This window comes from Stigmatopora nigra, chromosome 3, assembly GCF_051989575.1.
Source record: "Stigmatopora nigra isolate UIUO_SnigA chromosome 3, RoL_Snig_1.1, whole genome shotgun sequence".
NCBI classification, from domain to species: domain Eukaryota; kingdom Metazoa; phylum Chordata; class Actinopteri; order Syngnathiformes; family Syngnathidae; genus Stigmatopora; species Stigmatopora nigra.
The window spans coordinates 6059985-6080805 of NC_135510.1; the positions used below are offsets into that span (position 1 = coordinate 6059985).

The 20821-nt window shown below is 40.6% G+C and overlaps 1 protein-coding gene across 3 annotated transcripts; it reads right to left on the reverse strand.

Annotated features, from left to right (window-relative positions):
• Window positions 1–1605: 1605 nt before the first annotated feature.
• LOC144194451 (frizzled-3-like) lies at window positions 1606–20721 on the reverse strand. 3 transcript variants are annotated; one of them, XM_077713538.1, is made up of 11 exons: window positions 20435–20720; window positions 18778–19546; window positions 6986–7182; window positions 6175–6477; window positions 5930–6092; window positions 4871–5170; window positions 4542–4793; window positions 3372–3520; window positions 3161–3272; window positions 2700–2857; window positions 1606–2636 (listed from the first exon to the last, which is right to left on the reverse strand). In XM_077713538.1, the coding sequence occupies exons 2-11, from the start codon at window positions 19060–19062 to the stop codon at window positions 2450–2452; spliced, it is 2106 nt and encodes a 701-aa protein (XP_077569664.1). In that variant the 5' UTR covers window positions 19063–19546; window positions 20435–20720; the 3' UTR covers window positions 1606–2449. The 3 variants fall into 3 exon arrangements, with proteins under 3 accessions (XP_077569664.1, XP_077569663.1, XP_077569662.1); XM_077713537.1 differs by having other exon boundaries at window positions 3161–3275; window positions 20435–20717; XM_077713536.1 differs by having other exon boundaries at window positions 1606–2857; window positions 3161–3275; window positions 20435–20721.
• Between the last annotated feature and the right edge of the window lie 100 nt (window positions 20722–20821).

Genomic DNA, 20821 nt, shown 5'->3' on the forward strand with positions numbered 1-20821 from the left:
GTACCTATGTCATTTTCAACAGACAAAAACGACATAGGTACCTATGTCGTTTTTGTCCGGAGAAAATGACATAGGTACCTATGTCGTTTTTCTCACTTGAAAACGACATAGGTACCTATGTCGTTTTCAACGGACAAAAACGACATAGGTACCTATGTCATTTTCAACAGACAAAAACGACATAGGTACCTATGTCGTTTTCAACAGACAAAAACGACATAGGTACCTATGTCGTTTTCAACAGACAAAAACGACATAGGTACCTATGTCGTTTTCGTCCGAAAACGACATAGGTACCTATGTAGTTTTCAACAGACAAAATGACATAGGTACCTATGTCGTTTTCAACGGACAAAAACGACATAGGTACCTATGTCGTTTTCAACGGACAAAAACGACATAGGTACCTATGTCGTTTTCAACGGACAAAAACGACATAGGTACCTATGTCGTTTTTGTCCGTTGAAAACGACATAGGTACCTATGTCGTTTTTGTCCGTTGAAAACGACATAGGTACCTATGTCATTTTGTCTGTTGAAAACTACTAAGGTACCTATGTCGTTTTCGGACGAAAACGACATAGGTACCTATGTCGTTTTTGTCCGTTGAAATCGACATAGGTACCTATGTCGTTTTCAACGGACAAAAACGACATAGGTACCTATGTCGTTTTTGTCCGTCGTTTTTAACGGACAAAAACGACATAGGTACCTATGTCGTTTTCTCCGGACAAAGACGACATAGGTACCTATGTCGTTTTTCTCCGTTGAAAACGACATAGGTACCTATGTCGTTTTCAACGGACAAAAACGACATAGGTACCTATGTCGTTTTCAACGGACAAAAACGACATAGGTACCTATGTCGTTTTCAACGGACAAAAACGACATAGGTACCTATGTCGTTTTCAACGGACAAAAACGACATAGGTACCTATGTCGTCTTTGTCCGGAGAAAACGACATAAGTACCTATGTCGTTTTTGTCTGTTGAAAACTACATAGGTACCTATGTCGTTTTTGGACGAAAACGACATAGGTACCTATGTCGTTTTCAACGGACAAAAACGACATAGGTACCTATGTCGTTTTTGTCCGGAGAAAATGACATAGGTACCTATGTCGTTTTTCTCATTTGAAAACGACATAGGTACCTATGTCGTTTTTGTCCGTTGAAAACGACATAGGTACCTATGTCGTTTTTGTCCGGACAAAAACGACATAGGTACCTATGTCGTTTTTCTCCGTTGAAAACGACATAGGTACCTATGTCGTTTTCAACAGACAAAAACGACATAGGTACCTATGTCGTTTTCAACGGACAAAAACGACATAGGTACCTATGTCGTTTTTATCCGAAAACGACATAGGTACCTATGTCGTTTTCGGATAAAAACGACATAGGTACCTATGTCGTTTTTGTCCGGAGAAAAACGACATAGGTACCTATGTCGTTTTCAACGGAGAAAAACGACATAGGTACCTATGTCATTTTCTCTGGACGAAAACGACATAGGTACCTATGTATAGGTTGACCCTAAAAAGCAGAAAAAATGAAATAAAACATTGGTGAATACAAATGAGAATACCGTGCATTACTCTTAACTGTATTTTCAAGCCCATACCAAGTTTATTTGACTGTATGTAAAAGTAGTTAAAGCAGTTCCAAACTGCAAATAAATTAAAGCAAACAAAATGAAGGCTTCTCATTTACAACAAGACATTTTTCATCCAACGTGAAGTCAACATTGAATGCAATCAGTCATTTAAATTCCACCGTGATAACTACAAAAGAAAATGAAAACATTTTTTTCCATTTCAGAGGCAGGAGAGGCAGAAGGCAAACCCGTCACCAATGAGGATCAAGAATGTATGTGGTCGGGCGTGTGTGTGTGTATTCTCAAAAAAAAACTGTGGCTTTTTGATAGAAGCACAGAAGGCAGGGGTGAGGTAGGATCACAACAATGGAGTCTTATTTACAAAAAGACATCATGTCCTTCAAAAGAAGGGCATTTTAAGTTATCAAATGTAGTCCTGAAAATGATCAACTAGTTGCACTGGGAAATATCAGATTTAAGTCCACGTGGAAAAGAAAAAGGCCCAGATCATTGACTTGTGGTGTGTGATTGTAGCCTCTTTTTTGGGGGTGCATTTGTATATTTGAACAAAGCGTCATAGTGTTAAAAAAAATGATTACTAAATGGTCATAGTTTGAAGTCGAATTCAACTAAGCCGTTTAAAGCGCGTTCACAGTACAAAAATTGTGGAAATAACGCACAAAGAGGTCCACAAGTTCACATCAGGTCCACGGACAAATGACGTTTGCCGAATTTCGTTGATTTTGGATTGTTGACAGCAATTACGTGTCTGTACTAAGTTTCTAGTGTGTTAGCGTACCTGCTCGAAACAAAGTCAAGTCCAAACGCGTGTTCTTCCACCATGTGGGGCGGTTAGGCCACGGTGGCGTCATTGTCGGCCACACGGCTCTCGTTAGCCGTGGATCCGTGCGTGACCAGTGCCGGCGAGGTCTCGCTCGCGTCCCTCTGGCTGCCGTGCGAGGACGGCGGGTGGACCGCTCGTGAGGCGCCGGTAGGGAAAGCGCGCTCCTCCACGCCTTTGTAGACCACCGTTTCGCTCCTTGGCAGAAGTGGAGGCGCGATGAGACGGGCGGGAGGGACGGCGAACGCGCTATTTACGTACCCGTCGTCGCGGGAACGTCGCAAGCTGCCGCGGCGACTGCTTTTGCTGTGGACGCTGCTGGCTTTGCTCTTGGTAGAGGAGGGTCGGTGGATTCTCGGAGGCTCGTCCAGGTCGTCCAGGGCCGCCAAGTGAGTGGAAGAGGCGTGAGTGGATGTACCCTTGGAGAGGAAGACGACATTTGGGAAAGTAGGTCAATACCGGAGGAATTATAGGATTTGTACCTTGTATCTATATGCCAAACATACATATTTAGTCATTCCACAATTGGTGAACAACTTAAGCACACCTTCCAGCCAAATTAAATGCTTGGAGGTCAATAAAAATGAAATGTCCTGACTTCTATTTGTCATATTTTCTATAAAATCATTAGCCTTAAACAAGTGAAAATGGGATGGGCATTTTTGGAGGAATTTTGAAGCCAAAAAGCCCTCCCGTTGTGGAATGACTGCCATTGGATTTACTTGAGTGGACGTTCCTCTGGACTTCCTGATGACGGGTGTGTTGGGTTCACGCAGAAGCGACTGGGCCAAATCGGGCTGCTCTTGTAGCACCTGTCTGGATTCGTTCACCCCGCTGCTGCACGTCCAATGGGAAAAGAGAGATTTTTCTGAATTATACCGCTTTCACAAATCAACGCAAGGTAAAAGTGCTCCTCCGTTAAAAGGAACTTACTCTTTCCGCCTGCGTCCATGCAGGAAGCTGGCCCACTCAAAGCAGGTCTTCTTGCTGGCCACCCAAAAAGCGGAAGGGATTCCCACCACCAGCATCATCAAGTACTTTGTCAGGAACAAGGCCATGGATGGTCGGCTGTTCTGCTCCACCTAAAAGTCACAAAGAGGTCAGCTTGGCAATATCTCGAGCTGCAACAATGCTTTCTCTTTTTAAATTCAATCAATGTGTGTGTGTGAACAGTCGTAACTGTTCCGCCTTCTATTCTGGGCTCATTGCAAACACTAGGGGGCAGTAGGGGACAACAGGTCATAGGGCAATGCACCACATTTTAATGTCTGGGATTACCATGACAGTGACAATGAAAAATTGGCCATTAACAACCTGCAAGCCATGTAAAATATTTTCATCACAACAATAAAAGTTAAAAAAAATGTTACATTGCAGTTATTTTTCATATTTTGGGTGTGACATTTTCCCCCTACAACGACCGTCCTTTTTCTCTATTATTTCTATAAAGTATGTTTGCTCTTAAAATCCCCCTATAGACGTGACATACACTTCCTCTAACGTAACTTAGAAATTCAGTGAACCCCCCAACCCAACTCCTCCACTTCATTTTGCATTTTTGTTCCAGTGCGATTTATACACCGGAAAATACGTTGCCTCGGGAAAGGGGGTAAAGCTCTGGATTTTAGAAATGAGTATTATTAGCGAGGAAAGAAACTTAATGAAATGAGCCCAAGGCAGACCCCCCAACCCCCCTTCTCTCACAAACGCACACACTCAGACAAGCACTTGTAGGCAACACCAGGCTAGATGAATGTCCAGTGACACGGAGTAACACTGAGATTCCAGCATGACAATAGAACATAAGTGGGGTCCCCTTTTATGAGCTCTTTCTCTCTCTGTCCCACACACACATTGGCGTAACATAAGCACTTGCACCTGCCGCCCCCTTTTCCAATTAGCGTGCCCGTCTCAAACGGGCTGACGTCGTCGTCCCGAAAAGCATTATGCGAAGCCCCCCCCGCCCCCATCTGCTCGGCGTGGACGCTTTTAAGTCGGCGAGTCTAAAAACGCCGCTCTTGGAGAGCGCACAAAGAACTTTTAGAGTTGGGGAAGCGGAGCATGACCGTGCTAGCGACGAGAATGAAGTGTGGGAACACCCACCTTGTACGGGCAGGGGATATGGAAGCGGCGGCAGTTCTCCTCCATCCAGGTGGTCTCCCACACGCGGCGGTAGGCGTGCTCGTACACGTGGCAAGCCATGACGGTCAGCGAGGGCACCAGATAGAGCGCCGAGAAAACACCCATTCGGATCATGAACTTGACCAGCTTGGTCTGGTTGTCTTTCTCCAGGGGGATTTCCATGCGTACGCGGTTCAGAGCCACGATCCCCACCAAGAGAAGTGAGACGCCCACCTGGAAGGCAGATTAAAGAAACCAATGAGAAATGGCGGCGGGATCCCCCTACCTACGTCGTGTCTTTCTTTACTCACCGCCAAGTTGAGGCCAAGCGGCACCAAAACAAACCAGCGCAAGGCGTCGATGTCATAGAGTCCTATGAAACAGACGCCGCTGATGCCGTCGCCTTCGATTTTGTTGAGGGCCAAAAGTGCCACGGTGAGGGCACCCGGCACCCCCCAGGCCACGGCGTGGAAGAGGAGGGCTTTCTTTTCGATGGCTTCGCTGCCCCATTTGGGTACGGCCGCCAGGAACCAGGTGATGGTTAGAATGACCCACCACAGGCTGCCGGCCATGGTGAAAAAGTAGAGGATCATGAAAAATAAGGTACAGGCCTGTGGGATGGAGGGAGAGAGAGAGAGAAAGATGATCAATAAATTGGATCGCATGGATGTTAGTTAAATTGAATGACTTTGTAAGCATATTTAGATGCGTATTTGAGTCAATGTTTTAAAAACATTGCGGGGCGATATTTGATATTTAACATAATCAGAGCACCTACAGTACATATACTTTAAAATAAGAGGACACATTTTTGAATTCCCATCTGATACAATTTTTTTTCAACTATGATTTTTCCCCCCAAAAAATAAAATAAAATAAATTAATATATATATATATATATATATATATATATATATATATATATATATATATATATATATATATATATATATATATATATATATATATATATATATATATATACATACGATAAATTTTGCCAATACTTTCATGCTGTAAAAACAGAGCAAAAAATAATGAGACCTATTTTTTTTTTTTTTTTAAAGGCAATGTTCCCACTTAGCAGACATTTTTGCCCAATCCCTGTATTTCCTGCAATAGAAAAGATTGATAGTACGCTAAAAGTACACTAATATACTGGATCGGATTCGATCTTATGATAAAAATCAGATACGGTCCGATACTCCAAAAATAGCCATGTCCGGGGCACATAGACACAAATTATCGGATCAGGACATGGCTACAGGACAACACATTCTTGTTGATCACGTGTAGTAAACTTACAAAAACAAAGAGCATGCAATATTGAATCATTGGCTGTAAATAAATTTGCCTATTGACTCTCTCACCTTATTGTGTGAGCCCTGTGTTATCGTTGAAGCTTTGAAGTGTGCGTGGTTGACCGAGTTGCAGGCCACAGTGTCCTCCAACAAGAAGCCCAAAAAGAACACAAGCGACACCATGACGTAACACACAGCATAAAAGATGATGGGTCGCTCCGGGTATCTGAACCTATTGGGGTAAAAAAAAATACCCTTCTATAAGCAATGCCGCCTTCGATACTACAATCCAGAGCTAACCGTGTCACACAGACCTGCTGACGTCAATGAGAAAGGTGAGGAACGTGAAGAGCGTTGCGGACAAACAGACGATGGAGGTCACCCCGATGAAGTATCTGGTGAAGGTCACTTCTTGTCGGCTGAAGTACATGGACGGGCAGGGAGGAGAGCAGTCTCTCCTGCCCATGAATGAGTAACCCAGCTCCGGTTCTACTTTCAGCTCTCTGGGGCACCAAAAGCCGTAGTCTCTCTGGACGGTCATGGGTGACTGGTCGGTGGGACCGGGAATTTTCTGCAGGTCCTCTCGGCGAGGATACGCTTCGTCGCAGTCTGGAAACCTGCGGATGGGCAGATGGAGCTGTTTAACTTTTTTTTTTCGGCCATGACACTGTAAACCAAGGGTGTCAGACTCGGGTTGGTTCAAGGGCCGCATTAACGTCAAGTCAATTTCATGTGAGCCGGACCATTTTAGATATAACATTTAGATTTTTTTTTTTTTTATAAATGGATTAATATAAATGGATTAAAAGCCCTGAATATTCAGTTTTTTATGGATCTAAAACAATGTTTATTTTAGCTTTTTTTAATATATTCTTAGATTTTACAAAATGATTTTTGAACAAAAAAAACTGAAAAAAATGGATTAAAACATTACAATTATTGATTTAAAAAGGGTAAAATAAGGAAATGTAATATCCATCTATACTCTTCATTTTAATTCCTAAAACAGAAAGTCGGCACTCATGATTCACTTTCCCGGGCCACACAAAATGATGCGGCGGGCCAGATTTTGCCCGCGGGCCGCCACTTTGACACCTGTGCTGTGAATCATTTTCAATCACTCACCTGCTGCACTTCATATCATCCGGCCAGGTGAGTCCAAATATTTCCATGAGTCTCTGGCAGTCTTCTTTGGAGCGTTGGCAGAGGGTGCGGCACGGCATGGACACCTGGCCATACACGACACACACCGGGGCGTAGAGCGCACAAAGGAACATCCGCAAGTCAGGGCTGCACACCAAGTTGACGACGGGATGGAAGGGCTGTGACACAAAGACAGACATTTTCATTTTTAATATAAAATTTGCTTTAAGGGTTGTTTTTTTTAAACAAAATAAAATCACAAAACTCAACAAAAACAAAATATTAATTTAGAAATTGAGTTTTTTTCATGAAAACAAAGGGACAGGTAGGTGTCTTTAATTTGAATGAATTAGTTGCTTATGTGAATAAACAATGTCATTTCAGATAGTTATTGTTTTCTTTTATTCACAGCTTCTATTTGTTTCAGTTGTTTTTTCAAATCTAGTTATGATCATTTGATTTGACTTAATAATTAGTATTGACATTTTGTTCAGGTAGTTGTCAGCAATTGAACGTTTGTGCACCTTCCTCGCATGAAATCCACGAAGCATTATAATGAAACACAAAGAGACTGGATACAAAACTACAGGGAATGTGTGTGTGTGCGTGTGTGTGTTTGTGTGTAATTTATTTGATAAAAACAGCATACTTTCATTGACTGACGACAAAAGCTACTGCGTCCTCTTACAGTGTACAAGTCCAATAGTGCAAAGACCTATTCATGTGTGATCGTGTACGTCTTTTGTGCGCGTTTGTGTGCGCACCCCAGCTTTGTGTGCATGTTTTGATCGTTCTCAATTGCCGTGTTCCAGATCTGCACATGTTCCACCAGTAAATGGATGCAGCGGTGCGTGATCAGAGTGACACAGTTTTGGGCTCGTGCACACAACTGCATGTGTGAGCGTAACTGCACTCATCATCGCTCAATAATTCACAAATGTGCAGTTAAGGAGTTGATGGGGGCACATGGAAAATTAAAAGTATGACTTTGGAGGCAAATCCGGATCCAGATCTAGTTAAACAAGTGATATGCTGACTGTGGAGCATAATATTTTTGATACAGATTAGTAGTAGAGGGTTCATTTAAATCACTGACTGCTATTGACACAGTGAGAAATTCAACTCATGAATTGTTGCCAACCCTATCCAAAATAAATTGAATGAAACCTTAGTATTCAGATGCAGTAAACCCAGGTTAAATGAAATTGACATACATCGATGACTTAAATGATGAGTTAAATACATGATATGAAAAAGAAAAACCATATGGGCCAAAGCCAAAGCATATTTCAGTTCATTTATCTAAATCCAATTACTTTTCTTAGCTTTTTATAAATGAACAAATGTATATATTACCATTTCTATACACAATAATGATATACAAAAATATAGAGATAAACATACAATTTATATATGACAATTAAAACTTGCTGTCCCAATGAATCACAATCACATGTAGGCCACTATTATTTACATAATGTTAACATTGTGGTGTACCTGACTCAAAAGGCAGTAGAATATCGAATAATATCGACGCAAGCCCATTATTTTTTTCTTTTGTTACCAAAAAGAGACAATTAGCAGTTAAATACTAATTTTTTATCAGAGTCTATATCAAAAAGATCTCAGTGAACCGACAGTTCCTACAATGGCCTTCTTTTTGCCTGGAATCTGATTTATTTTTACGGATTTCTCCCAATTCTGTCTAACTGCTGAATCCATGGATGGCACCGCGGTCCAGCCTCAGGCGATACTTAACTCTTTTTACATCAGTGTGTCTCACTGGCCGAAGGAAAAAAAAAAAGCTTTGTCCGTCTCTACCCGTACTTACTCAAGCAAAGAAAATGTGTGCGACTCCCATTTTGTGTGTCCTCATTCTGCCTGTTTCTCCAAAGCGTGACCATTTGTGTCCTTCGACTTATGGCGGAATTTCTGTCCCGCCGAAAAATCGTGCATTTGGCCTAGAAGTGCGCAAGTCTTGCGTGCATGCACAGGTCAATGCGTTAAGCAAATCGAGACAATTATCCTAGCTTGGGTGGCGTCTTTGGACTGTAATAAACTGTTAGTGTGCCAAAAGCTTTGTAGGGAATTGAGTGAAATTTCAAAAAATCCGATAAACGGAGCCCCAGGGAGAGGAAGTAATAAATGATCTAAAGATGGGGTTGTGAAGGAAAAAAAAACGATCGGATAAATCTACCGCAGCGAGACTCCTTTGATCAATGCTCCGAAAGGGCTGGTTTTTCGTTCTGGCCTCCCTTGGCGATGTGTGTTAACCTGACGGAGATTAAATTGTCACTCAACAGGTCACACATCATCTCCACCTTCACAGTACATAAATCACAAAAAAAAACATGGATGAAAGCGTATTCAATGTTTTTCTCTACAGCACAATTAGCAAATAATATAAAAATAAATATGTCACCGTTTCGGGTAAACTCAAGAATCCGCTAATTATAAAATGTGTGTTTTTCTGCATGTGGGTGAGGGGTAAGTGTGAGCATTTGGAATGAGAAGCAGGTTGCTTTGGGTTTTTTTTTTGACACAGAGCGAAATGAGAAAAAGCCCCTGACTGGTTGAACTCCTGTTCAATGGAAGGATTAAGTTTCTTTTTCTTAACTGCTGGTCTACACAATATTCAGGGGGAGGAACCCTGAGAGGAAGGAGAAAAAAAACCTTGGAAAAATAAAAGAAAGAAAGCCAGAGAATGAAATGGGCACATAATTAAAAGTCGAATTGTGCGATCTAGAGAAGAGATGCCTGTTAAGTGCCTGAAAGCTTACTTTCTCCAGGATCTAAATGCATAAATGTTCAAGTTAAAAGGAAAAAAAATGTCTGGCTTTATTGCTGTTTTTTTCTTCTTCTTTTTGTCAAGAAGTAAAGCACCTTGTGCATCCCGTTGATGGTGAGAAGAGCAATGTAGAATTGACCCAAATTGACAACTTACGAGTGGTTTACATTAAGCACATGAGCAGTGTGTTGTCCGCAGGCTATTATGGAGAGAGAGTGTGGGGTGAGCTCATTAGAGCAGTTGTCAAAAATCCAGTGTCAATGGTGCACAAAAAAGACAGGAGGCAAAAAAAATGGAAAGCAGGACAGCATGATAAAATGAAAATAAATAAAGGGGAATGAGGAAGAAACGTATGGATTAGGGAGTCAAAAGGATCGGAAAGAGTGTTTGGTGTGTGAGAATGACTCACACTTCCTAAAAACTGTAATCAGCTTTGTGTTTGTGGTGGAAGTCTATTTGTTTTAAGCAACCAAAGAAACAAATCCTCATTGAAAGAAAAAAAACCCATTCATTCCTTAAAAAGGAGCAGGAATTCTTCAAGTGCTTTATAAGCCTGGTGGCCCGCCATGCTTTTCTGACAGTTTTTTTTTTTAAACCATACATTAGCGTGCACTAAACAAACAGCGCATTAAAAAAATCAAAATCTTAAAGTGGTCTATACCTAATTGAATCCAAAATCTAGCTTCTTAACCTTTAATAGACATTGAAAAACAACTAAAAATATTCTCTTGTTACATTGATCCGCCCCCCAATGTGTTTATCATTTAACAAATCTGAATTATAATCTCTTAAATCCTCATTCAAAAGACTAAATGCAGAGTTTTCTCTTAAAACACGTCAATACTAATGTGTGGTTTTGTTGCTAAAACCTCCGCGGAGGCCATCTGGACATCAACCTTAAAACCAACCCCCCCTTTTTTCTAAATCTGGGACTCACACAGTCAATGAGGCCCCCATAGTCCATCCAAACAGTGACAGGACACACCTCAATTTGCATGGCCGCATCAAATCTAGCACATCACCTGCGTGGGCCACCTCGACGCTCCATTTTAAGGATTCAAATATTCACTTTCACCTCAAGCTCGCTTCAAGGTTCATTCTATTATTGTCCCTCCACACTCCAGCACAACACTATTATTCCATTTGACACGTATAACAATGGCCGCTGCCCCTCTCGGCTTCATATCCATCACTACATTTGCTACAGCAGTTGTGGTGCGAAATCACATGACGCGCAAAGTGGCTTGTGAGCCAGACTCCTCTTGTTGGGATGACTGGCAGAAGACAGGCAGCCACTATGAACAGACTAGCGTGATGCTTTCCTCACTAATCACTGAAAAGAGAGTTAGGAAAGAAGCACCCTCCTCTGCCTTTCATTCATTTGTTCCCTTATCCATGTCCATCCAGCCTTTAGTAAGGAGGACTGGACAAAGCTGATAATAGCATTCCCCCTCACGCTCATTTCCCCTCCTTCTCCACTGCTATCTTTTTTCTTCCTTTCTTAACCTCTATTGCCTCCCGCCTATTTAGCACTGCAATTATTCTAGATATGCACTTGTCCACCTCCTTCACATTCTTTTCACCTCTATAGAGCATCAGTATTCATTAACTTTGACCGTCTTTCTTTGGCAGCTTTACAATTTATTGAAATGTCATCCAAAATAGCTCAATAATTTTGATTGCTTGAAAAACAGAAGTTAGATAAATAAAGTATTCGACGACGATTCTGCCTTCATCTTGTTTTCGTTAAAATAAAATGAAAGTTGAGGGAAAATAACTTGTTATTGGGGGCCATAACCAGAGTGTATTTCCAGTTGTGTGCTTTTATATTAAAGTAATTTAGTTTTTAAAAAATCCAATATCTAAAAATAACAACTAATAGTAAAAACAGTATATTTTTTTAATTAACACAAATTGTCACTTACCCTATAAAAAGCTAAACATATTTTTTTGAGCATGTGAAACAAACGTGTACGCACACAACTTGCATTAATACAAGTGTCATCATTACTACTATCTTTAAATGCTTAAACAGTAACAATAAAAAGTACCCTATACTGTGAGATGGCTATTTAAAAAATCAAACAACATTGAATACAGTAAAACTAAATAAGGACTTAACAAGTATATTATCTAAATAACACTTCCCGTCGAATGTGTCTATATTCCTCTCTTCCATTTCCGCATACACTTATCAGGCCATTCCCCTCCCTGCATGTGTGCCTTCTTTCATTCCCGTCTTGCCTTCCCTGCCTATTTAACTGCCATGGCAACAGGTGATGTGGCGGCTCCAGCAGGCCCTTGTCTCTTAGAGGATAACAGGGTAAAGGACGAGCATGTGCACACAATGTGGCAGAACCCCTTTCAAAGGGCTAAAACCATCAGAGAATAATAAAAGTGTTTTTTTTTTTTAAATATTCGGAGATATATGGCGATATTTGCATGAACCTCATTTCAAAATCCGTCTAAATTGATCTTTACACTTAGGTTTTGGTGCAAATATATATATTTTTTTGTTCCAAATTTAGAATCCTGCACTTAACCAGGTTTGGACTAATGTAATTTGCACTAAAGCAGGTCTGCACTTCAAAATTATATAAGGCTATATGTTACTCAAACATAAGACATGATAACGTACTTTGGTGCTGAATGAGGTTTCAGAAATACATTGACATGTCTTTTTATGTCCATTCTGATTTTGTTTTTCCCTAAAGTGATATTGGCAATAATCGTCCCAAAGTTTAGGGATAAAATCAGATCCCTTGAGAATATAGTACATAGCATATATTGTCGTGCAGTGAAAGGGGTCAATTAAAAGGATGGAGATGTATTTATAGTGGAGCAGAAATGCTGAAAATGGCGATGAATGTGATGGCTCCCGAGCACACGCGAAATACACTGGTGAGCCCATCTGCTGATAAATCTACATTCTGTCTTAGGGAGAGCGAGAGAGAGAGTGAGATGAATAATGAACAGGGATGCAGCTATTTTGCAGTAATCCTGGTTTTAAATGTTTGCCCACTGATCTCAATCTTAATCAAATTGACAATGATTGGATATGTCGGCTTGACAGAGGGTTCAATTTTATAATGATTTAAATAAGGCCTAATGGAGTAAATTAATTGTTTCTTAATGCTGTAAAATCGGGTAGTACTAAGTAGAGTTGTCACATTTTTTTTTTTTTTTTTACTAAAGATAAAGTTCAAAGTTTAGTAGATAGATAAAAATGAAGTTTTCATGCTTTTACCATTTCAAACATTTCCAGCACAACACTCAGAAGGCTTAAACAATTAGACGCACACGCACAGTTACTTTCCAGTCTGGGTCACAGGTTCAGATTAAGTCCATAAGACATGGATAAGCTTCATTTATGTTTGTGTGTGTGAGTAACCGAAGAGTGTGCGGCTCCACATATATCCATGTAGAGAATATAATGTTATAACCAAGCTTTACAGATATTAAAAAATATGTAACCGTGAGTACTAGTTGGACATGCAGTACTGTAGAAGCCATCATTTTCTGTCCCCTAACATGCTTAATATTAACTAGCACAATCGAGATAGTAAATTTAAGGAATATATTTCCCCCCAAAAATTGCATTTAACTTATCTTTAACTAATATTTATGGAAGACATCATACAATGATATGATAAAACTTTTAAAAATGTCTTGACCATTTTTGAACAAAAACAGTGACTTGAGACATCTGCTAATGGATATATACATACATACACATATGTACATACATATACACACACAAAGCCTATGTCCAATTATGTCCGATATATAAAAACATACAAACGTATATGCTCGCATAACTATAACATCAGAAAGTGAAGGTGTGACCTAAGCTTGTAGTGTAAAGCGGTAAATGACAGCGGGCCCTGGTGGGCAGCAGAACGGTGTTTCAGCCATGAAACAGCCGAACAATGTCTCCCTAAATCTCGCTTAACTTGCCATTGTCGGATTGGATAAGCAGCAGTGGCAGCTATGCCGATGGGAACAGTCTGCCAAAAAAGCAGCACCAGGCAGTGCCTTTGTTCTGAGCATAAATAAATGATTGCTTCATTTGGGTTGGCAGCTTCAATAGACTCTCTGAGAATAAGCATGATAATCAAGAGTCCAACAGGAATAAACAGGAACATTTAAACGAGGTGTCTGTCTGTCCACTTCTTCAGATGTGCCCAACATGCCCGCCGAAAAACTGGCTCACACGGCGCAAGAAAACAACTGGCACTTTCCAAAACTCAATACCTTCACATACAATGGGATAAAAGACAGAGCAGACCACACTTCAGCACAACAAGTCGTGAACTCTCTCACACAAGCTCTCTCTCTGTTGCGGGGACCTCGTGGCCCCGGGGTGGCCTTTCTTAAGCTTAGCAAGTTGAATTTTGAAGGACAGGCTCCATGCTGAGACAAAGACAAACACCGGAGACAGTAGGGCTCTAAAGACTTTACACAACCTGTCACTCTACTGCCGTTTTCGCCTGTTTTGTCCTTAAATTCACTTTCTGGTCCAACGCACAAATAATAAACATTCATTTTGCTCCCTTACAAAGCTTTTCCGGCTGCTGGAAAACTTTAACAATAGAAGCTTTCCCAGTTAAACTACAGTGCCACCTAACAACATTCCTATAAAATGTAAACTTCAAGTCAGGACACTAGTGTATTTTTTTTACAGTATACAGACTGTCACTGCAGTCATGTAACTTTCTCCAAGTATTAGCAAAGAAAAAAAATAAATCTTGATCCTTTGAGCTTTTTTGTCTTATGTAAGGAGAGTTAATGGTCATGGGTGGTCCTGGAGGATAGGAAAATGTATTTTAAGACTGATTTACTACATAAATACCTGACACTTTGTCATTTTGGGCTGAGAACTGTCATTTTAAAGTGCGGCAGAAGAGGCACCTGCTCGGCTCATTATTCCTAACGGGGCATCATATTCTTCCACACTACATTAGCATGCCATTACTGTCAAATGGCTACTGGTGTATAATGTAACTAGAACCAACCTGAATAAAAGGTTGTCTGTCTTTCGTCGCATACACTTTAGGTGTTAAGATTGGATATCTGTTGTGACTATTCCGAGTATAAATGTTCACCATTCAATATTTGTCAATTTATTTTAGTTTTTCCGTATTTTGTAAGGTTTTTTAACCATTTCATTTCAATTTACAGTACATTTTTTGTAAAACCGATTTCGTTTTACCCATTCCGGCTTTTATCCGGATCGTCTCGGCCACTGGTAGCAAAGGAAATTAATACGGGAATTGCATTCATTAATAAGGGGAGCAATTGGCCGAATTTGACAGCAATGCTATCCCATAATAATTTAGATATACCTTATTGACAGTTTACAATTATAATTATTTTTTAATTTTTTTTATGACATTAGAATTAAACCAAATACCACAAATCTTTGATAACTGTCCCATAAAATACTATTCCATGTATTAAAAAAAACCCTAAATGTAAAACAAAAAAAATACTGGAAAGGGGAATTCTTAATGTCATAATTAAACTTGTTATGTGAACAAATGTCCTGATTATAGACATACTTACATCCATCTAAATCTCCAACATACCAAGTCAATGAAACTGAAATAGAATTCCACGTCACGCCTGGCACATCCTCTGGGAACCATAAAATACGGCGGCAGATGGACAGACTGGCTGTAGTCATGTACTCTCAAAGACAGCATTTTTGCCATTTGCACAGCTCTTTGCCATTATAGCGGTACTTAGTCTAATAGCCTTTTAGCTTGAAGTCTCTCACACCCTGTAGAGCAGATTTTATAGACTATTGTGAAAGATTAGATAGTAAAAATCGATGTCTTCATTGTGCAACTGAGAAAAAGATTAGCAGCCAGTTAGTGGTAGTGAAGGATGGCAGCTGGCACCATTGACCTATACTTTATGCTCTCACACACACAGGAAGTGTAAGTGAATCTATTGCACTGCATAAAACAAAAATCTGTGTTATTTATTCTAAATAAATGTGCCTCAAACTAGGGGATCAACCTATTTCACCACTAAAATTTAGACTAAAGGCACTTTAATAAAAGCGTGCAGGGGTTTTATACCCACAAAAGGTATTATACTGATAGTTATCGAAAAGTCTTCACAATACTCCAATTTGTCAGTGGTAGTGTCACTTTGTCGCCAGGAAGGATCGTTTTCAAATAGCATACAAGCGTGCGGAAGGACGCTTGAATGTCTTCGTTAAGGTTATCCTTTCTTATCTGGTATGCTTGTAAAAAAGTGTTCGTTATAATAGGCTGATTTTATTGAGGTTTAAAAATCAAAGATTGAGCTAATCACAACACTCGGTACCCAAACAATCTGAAACTATACTATCTACTGAAAAAGGTATGTATCAAATCCACAATTAATCAGCCCTGAGAAAAAAAATAAGTATTTGGGCTGCATGGATTAAAGCGTAAACATTCCTAGAAAATATCTATAAAATTTTATTCTGATCCATCAACGATTAATGCGGAGGGGAGTAACTTTAGTTAGTGTCCTTCCAAGAAGAACAAAAGAAAAGCGAGTGATTTTTTAAGGTCTTTCCATGCATTTTAAAAATGTAATTAAAACAATTAACCAGAAATTCTATGTATGAAAAACAGGAATGGGTGTAGAAAGTTGAGATACCGTTTCAACCCATATTAGCTTTAAGAGATGTTTACAGACGCAAAATTAGTTGTGCAGTTGGTCATAGCCTAAAGAGATATGATTGAATTTCTTGCAGGGCTCCCAACAGGACGAGCAAGTCTGGTTCGAATAGAAGCGAGTAGGAATGTTAGCGGGGTTCAAGTTGCGGCTTGGGCATTTTCAGGGAGCCGTGCCTTTCTATGGCCAGAGGGCTGCATAGTGTCTGTTACAAGGATACGTCGTCATGTGGGTCAAAGGGAGTTCATTAACAGATGCTCCTCACAGTCTCCAGTCAGCCATGTTTGGACATGCCACTGGGGAATTAGCCGCATTAATTTGCTGAGTGAAGTCTTTGACAAAGTGAACAAACAGTGCATAAAATTCAGCATTGTGCAGTACGGAGGACCCCCTCCCCGTTTGTATGAAGATCTGATCTAGTGACTTGTCCACATCAACTATGGCCAAAATGGCCTGAAATATCAATGAAGGTTCACAGCTAAGAGCAGTTTTGTCCAAATAGAACCACTTTCAAGTACACCTCATTCAGTTAAAAGATATATTTAATCTAGTAGACTGTATCTATACTGTTATCCTATGGAATTTGCACCAATGCCTCATGCTAGACAAAACAAAGTGAAACCTGGACGACCGTTCTCAGATGACCAATATGACATTCTCATAAAAACCAACTGCAGTTGCTATTATTATTCAATCTCTTTTGGCTAATCGCTAAAGAAAGAACACATTGACTTCAGTGTAAACTAATACTTCCTTCGCGAATAGTAATTAGTCACAATTAATCAACCACACCTTGATCTACGCCTGACTTCTCCGGGGACTAACAAAAGAAGAAAGACTAGCAATATGATATTGCACTTCTACAAGTGTATGTGAGGTCTGTGCTTACACACCATCAAACATTTTGGGGTATTTGTTGTCACTATGATAGCATTTGTGTGCAATGTTTTCAAGGATTCTCATTCAAAAAAAAAATGACTAGTGTCTCAATGAGTGCACACATTCAACCAAGCGTGTCTCCGGGCAGCGGTAACATGTATCTGGAAGATACAATTGTAATATGATCAAGGCAGATCACCTGCTTGTAACACTTTGATATTTAATGCCTGACTACGACTACCTGTATGTCTCCAAGTATCCTGTTGCCTCAATAATGGGAAAACAGTTCAAGTTTGGGGACATGTGCCATATAATCTGGTGCAAAATCAATGTTTCCTTTGGCCGCTTTTTTTTTTTTTTTTTTCAAAGTAGAAACTACTTGTTAAACCGGTCTTATTTTAAAGTGTTCTTGAATTCTTTATCCGGCGTAAAATTGTGTTTAGAGTAATGGTGATGTACTGAAATTTGCATGCTGCATTAATGCAACTATTTTCAAAAGGATTTGTGATTTCCAAAGTGTACATTTTTAGTCTCTAAAATGATTCTGTCATAACAAAAAGACAATACCATTGTTTAGTTGAAACAGCCCTATTAAAATAGTACTTTGCCCTACTGCATGGTTACTACAATAGATTTGAATGTAGTCTTATAATCAAGTTTATATTGTGAAGATACTTTTTTGTTCAAACCGGTACGGCATTATTTTTAAAAAAGCACTGGACTATAAGCTGCTTGTATTGTGAAATATTTAAGACAAAAAATCTGCATCTCATTCATCATATATAAGCTTCAAGGTTCTAAGCATAGGAAAAATGCAGGAGTATATAGTTTCAAACTTACCGTAATTTCGATCCACAATTTAAACAAGTGTTTAGAATTTTTTGCTAAGACACATGGAATTGCAGCCGATTTTAATTTGATGCAACAGATTAGCTAAAATGCATGAAAAATACATTTTTAGGTGCTACAGAAGTGCTCAGTAATTAAAAAAAAAAACTGCTAGGCTAAACCAACAGCCTTTTTTTCACTATGCTAAGGATGAACGATGGATGATTTAATGGTGTTTGCAAAGGACATCACACTTCTTTGTGACACAGATCAATACACAAATGGAAACCCAATACCACTATTTATGTCAAATCTGCCAATTTGTCGACTATGAACTGCTTGCGGCTAGCATTGTTGAGCAGGACAACCCCCCCCCCCCCCCCCTTTCACATGCGTAATCACATCTGAGCTCTTGAGCTCTTTTGTTTCCTTTTAGCAGGTGCGTGACACGACAATGTGAAACATTGCAGGCCATTGCTCTACACTTTTCAACAAACCTGCCAATGCACTCTAATTACACCTCAGCCCCTTTTTAGCCCGCGGTGGCTATCCGATTTCGCAGCGCGCCGTGACAACACCGTATAAACACCAACAATGCACGTACCTCCATGGCGAGAGCGGCTGTCTGCTGGTCATAGTGGTTCAGGAGGTTGGGCATGAAGGTGGTGTTGTAAGGCAGATCCTGGCACATTCGCAGTCGGATGGGCTCGCAGCTGAACTCGCTGTGGCTCTCAATGGCCTCCATGTGTATGCTCTTACCCGGAGAAGCCGTCAGTAAGAGGAGTAGAAAGAGTGGGATGGAGAAACGGGCTAAGCAGACATTTCGTCTGCTGGAGATTGCTGCAGTCTTGTAGTCTGCCATACATTCTCGTTGAAATGATTCCTGCATTGTTCGTCAACTGTGGCCTTGAGCGTTGCTGATAATTGGTTTTAAGGCTTCTTTGCATTGGGGGCAACCAAGACCTCACCCAGCGGGGATTTAAAAAGAAGAATCCCACCTCTTAATAAGAGGCACATTATTAGAGGAAAATGGAGGCCCCACTGATTGGCGCGCCAAGACAAAGCAGTGCAAAAGAAGCCGCCTCTTTGCGCTCCACTATTTACTTTCAGCTTTCAGACTGCATCGCCAATTGCTGTTGGCTGGCAGAGCATCTTGCAGCATTCTCCACCTCCTACTTTATTCCATAGTGACGAAGAAGAAGAAGAGAGAACAGATCGTCTGGGCTCTGGGTTCCTCTTTTGTCTGATCACCCTCGCCTCCAGCAAAACCTTAACGAAAGACACAAGGCCCTGATATCACTCTTCTCTTCCATCTCTGGATAAACGTCCTTTGTTTCCGAGGTTTTGTGCATTCTGGCTTCTTCGAGCAGGTCCTGCAGGTTTACAAACACACGGAAAGGAAGGTTTAATGATCAAACAAGCGCAATGCACATTGTATCTGGTTGCATTGCATGGTAAATTGAATATATGTCATTTATACACATGTATATATATATGAAAATTGGCAGAGGAATAGCCTCTTGTGTCAAGCCCTAACAACTTGTTCACTAACATTGCAAAATCATGACTTTAAAACAAGGGTCCGAGCCCTTTTTTTTAAGTAAAATTCAAGATTTTATTGGGTAAGCTTGCCTCCCATTGACAACTATTGACGTCCAATTCAGTTGCACTATGGGGACTGGCTGTGATTGTTTATCTTTCATTGGGGGAAAAAGACATCTAATCTATTTTGACAAGGTGATTGCTGCCAGTAGTTCAATTAATGTCTTATAGAGGGTTAAACTGGCCAGGTTTATCGATTTTTGTGACGCACCAATTCTATCATGTTTGAGTAAGGTTGGCCGGGCAACAAGAACGATCCCCTGTGATGTTTCCCATCATTTGAAAATACTCTAAATTCTACTTTAAATACAAAAAATAAAATAAAATCGTGGTTAATTAAAAGGACACCTTCGCTGAGTAGGCTTCCGTAGCCATTTAAGCGCAAAGCAACTTGGCCATGTAGTTAGCTCAATCTATGCGAATGACAAGCATCCCAAAGAAAGATAATCATCTATAACTCGATCCGTGTGGTGCACAAGGTCAAACGACCTGTCGCGTCCTTTCCCGGTCGGTTATTTCTCGATTTGACATGCCGCGGTTGCTCCGCGTGTGAGCCCATCAATCATGGAGGACGGCTGTCGCGTGAACACGCCACCGTCGAGCCATTTTAAATGGCGGTTCCGATCGGCAGCGAATATTTGCCATGGGAAGCATTTTACCTCGCTGTGAATTGCGATCCGGATGTTGAGTTGTCTGCAGCGCTCCTGTCGTTGTCCGTCGCTGACTGCTTGCTTGGCTGGCTTGGCTGGCTTGCCTGGCTGGCTGCAGCTCGCGGGGCGAGAGCGCGCAATCAACGTGACCGCGCACCCCTACATCCAATAGAGTGGACAACTCACGGACGGACACACACTGCCGAAGACGTTTTCCTTCAAGAGAGAGTCGCCTTCCAGGGGCGTACCTGGCTCATTTTGACCCCCTGGGCGGGTGACCATCTCGCCCCCCTCTGAAACCTCCTCATCGTACAATTAAAAAAAAAATACAATTGTTAACAACAGGACATCACAGGTTTGCTTAAAAAATATAAAGTATTTACAAAACAAAGAGTT

Coding starts and splice junctions, on each gene's coding strand:
- LOC144194451 (XM_077713536.1), bottom strand. CDS start 19,062: ATGCAGGAATCATTTCAACGAGAATGTATGGCAGACTACAAGACTGCA. Junction 4,794..4,870: donor CGCTTGGCCTCAACTTGGCG/GTGAGTAAAGAA, acceptor TCTGCCTTCCAG/GTGGGCGTCTCACTTCTCTT. Junction 3,276..3,371: donor CATGGACGCAGGCGGAAAGA/GTAAGTTCCTTT, acceptor TTGGACGTGCAG/CAGCGGGGTGAACGAATCCA.